Raw genomic sequence first — 1,946 nt, 5'->3', positions numbered from 1 at the left:
CCCCCCTTGGTGCTCACCCTCCAGGCAGGTGGAGTAGAACTCGATGAAGAACTTGGTGCGGCTCGCCGTCTTCACGATGGCCTCGATGCTCTCGAACTCGATGTACGCCTGGTCCGACGACTTGGACAGCCCTGCGGGGAGAGGGGGGGGGTGGCAGCGGGGTGTCCCCTATTGTCCCCTTAGGGCTGAGGGTCACCCGTGAGGCGCGGGGACGGCCGCACCTTTCTTGGAGACGAACTGGGACGTGACGCCGACCTCGAAGGAGCCGAAGACGGGAGAGTGGTCGCTGGTCGTGATGTCGTCGGTGCAGCCTGCGGCACGTGGGGACAGCTCGGGTGGCCTGTGCCCAACTTGTCCCCAACCTGATCCCAACGTCTTCCTAATCTGTCCCCAACCCATCCCCAAGCTGTCCCCAAGCTCTTTCTAATTTGTCCCCAACCTGTCTCCAACCTGACCCCCTTGTCTTTCTAATTTGTCCCCAATCTGTCCCCAACCTGTTCCCAACCTCCTTCTAATCTGTCCCCAACATGTCTCCAACCTGTCCCCAACCCACCCCAACCCGTCCCCAAGCTCTTTCTAATCTGTCCCCAACCTGTCCCCAACCTGTCTCCAACCCAATCCCAACCTGTCCCCAGCCTCTTTCTAATCTGTCCCCAACCTGTCTCCAACCTGTCCCCAACCTGTCCCCAATCTGTCCCCAACCTCTTTCTAATTTGTCCCCAACCTGTCTCCAACCTGTCCCCAACCTGACCCTAACCCATCCCCAACCTGTCCTCAACCTGTCCACAACCTGTCCCCAACCCATCCCCAACCTGTCCCCAACCTCCTTCTAATCTGTCCCCAACCTGTCTCCAACCTGTCCCCAACCCATCCCCAACCCGTCCCCAAGCTCTTTCTAATCTGTCCCCAACCTGTCCCCAACCTGTCCCCAACCTGTCTCCAACCCAATCCCAACCTGTCCCCAACCTCTTTCTAATCTGTCCTCAACCTGTCCACAACCTGTCCCCAACCCATCCCCAACCTGTCTCCAACCTGATCCCAACCCATCCTCAACATGATTCCAACCTCTTTCTAATCTGTCCCCAGCCTGTCCCCAACCTGTCCCCAACCTCTTTCTAATNGTCCCCAACCTGTCCCCAACCCATTCCCAGCCTTGCCCCAATCAGTCCCCAACCCATCCCCAACCCATCCCCAGTGGGGGTGGCCATCCCCAGTGCCCCCCCCCTTGGGCAGGGGACGCACTGGGACAAGGGCCGTCTCTCACCGTAGGCGTTGCAGTTGACGTGGGTCTCGGGGTACGACTTCCAGAGGATGCGGTCGCACCAGGATGGGACGTTGGTGCGAACCTGGAGCGGGATGAGGTGGGGGGGGGTCAGGCAGGGTCCGTCCGGGTGCCCCCCACCCTCACCCTCACCCCCCACCCCCTCCCGGGCGCCGTACCCCCGTGGGCTTCTGCTTGTGCCAGACGTAGGTGTCCCTCGAGCCGCGCTCGTAGCGGTACGTGGGGGGGAAGGTGATCTCCTCCTCTCCTGCAGCAGGGAATTTGGGGGGAGAGGGGTCAGGGAGAGTCAGCACCCACAGCCCCCCCCGGCCCCCCCCGGCCACGCGGCCTCACCGAAGCGCAGGAACACTTTGTGCTTCTCCTTCTCCAGGTTGAGCTGATCCACCTTGAGCAGCGGCTCGAACTCCTTGCGGCTGATGTAGTTCAGGATCTCCTGCAGGGTACGGACGTGGGGTCGGCCCTGGGGGTGGGGGGTACACATGCAGCCCCCCCCTCCCCCCAAACGCAGCCCCCACCCACCTGGATGTCCATGTCCAGGCGGTAGTTGAGGTCCCCGAACCAAAAGAGGTGGGTGAAGCGCAGCGAGATGTCGAAGGAGCTCAGCTGCTTGTCGCCCAGCGAGAGCAGGCGCAGGATGTCCAGGTAGTTCTGGTTCCTCCTGCAT

The 1,946-nt window shown here is 61.7% G+C and overlaps 1 protein-coding gene across 1 annotated transcript in view; it reads right to left on the bottom strand.

The window, feature by feature from the left end:
* INPPL1 (inositol polyphosphate phosphatase like 1) overlaps positions 18 to 1,946 on the bottom strand; it is a gene marked incomplete at both ends in the record, with an annotated part of 10,253 nt that continues 8,324 nt past the window's right edge. The window contains 6 exon segments of the mRNA XM_021383631.1: positions 18 to 131; positions 222 to 311; positions 1,265 to 1,346; positions 1,441 to 1,529; positions 1,616 to 1,715; positions 1,802 to 1,940. Coding sequence (XP_021239306.1) covers positions 18 to 131; positions 222 to 311; positions 1,265 to 1,346; positions 1,441 to 1,529; positions 1,616 to 1,715; positions 1,802 to 1,940 — 614 coding nt within the window.

The sequence above is a fragment of the Numida meleagris genome, chromosome 1, assembly GCF_002078875.1.
Source record: "Numida meleagris isolate 19003 breed g44 Domestic line chromosome 1, NumMel1.0, whole genome shotgun sequence".
Classification (NCBI taxonomy): Eukaryota; Metazoa; Chordata; class Aves; order Galliformes; family Numididae; genus Numida; species Numida meleagris.
Note: the sequence above shows the minus strand (reverse complement) of the source record. Positions and strands in the feature narration are given on the sequence as shown.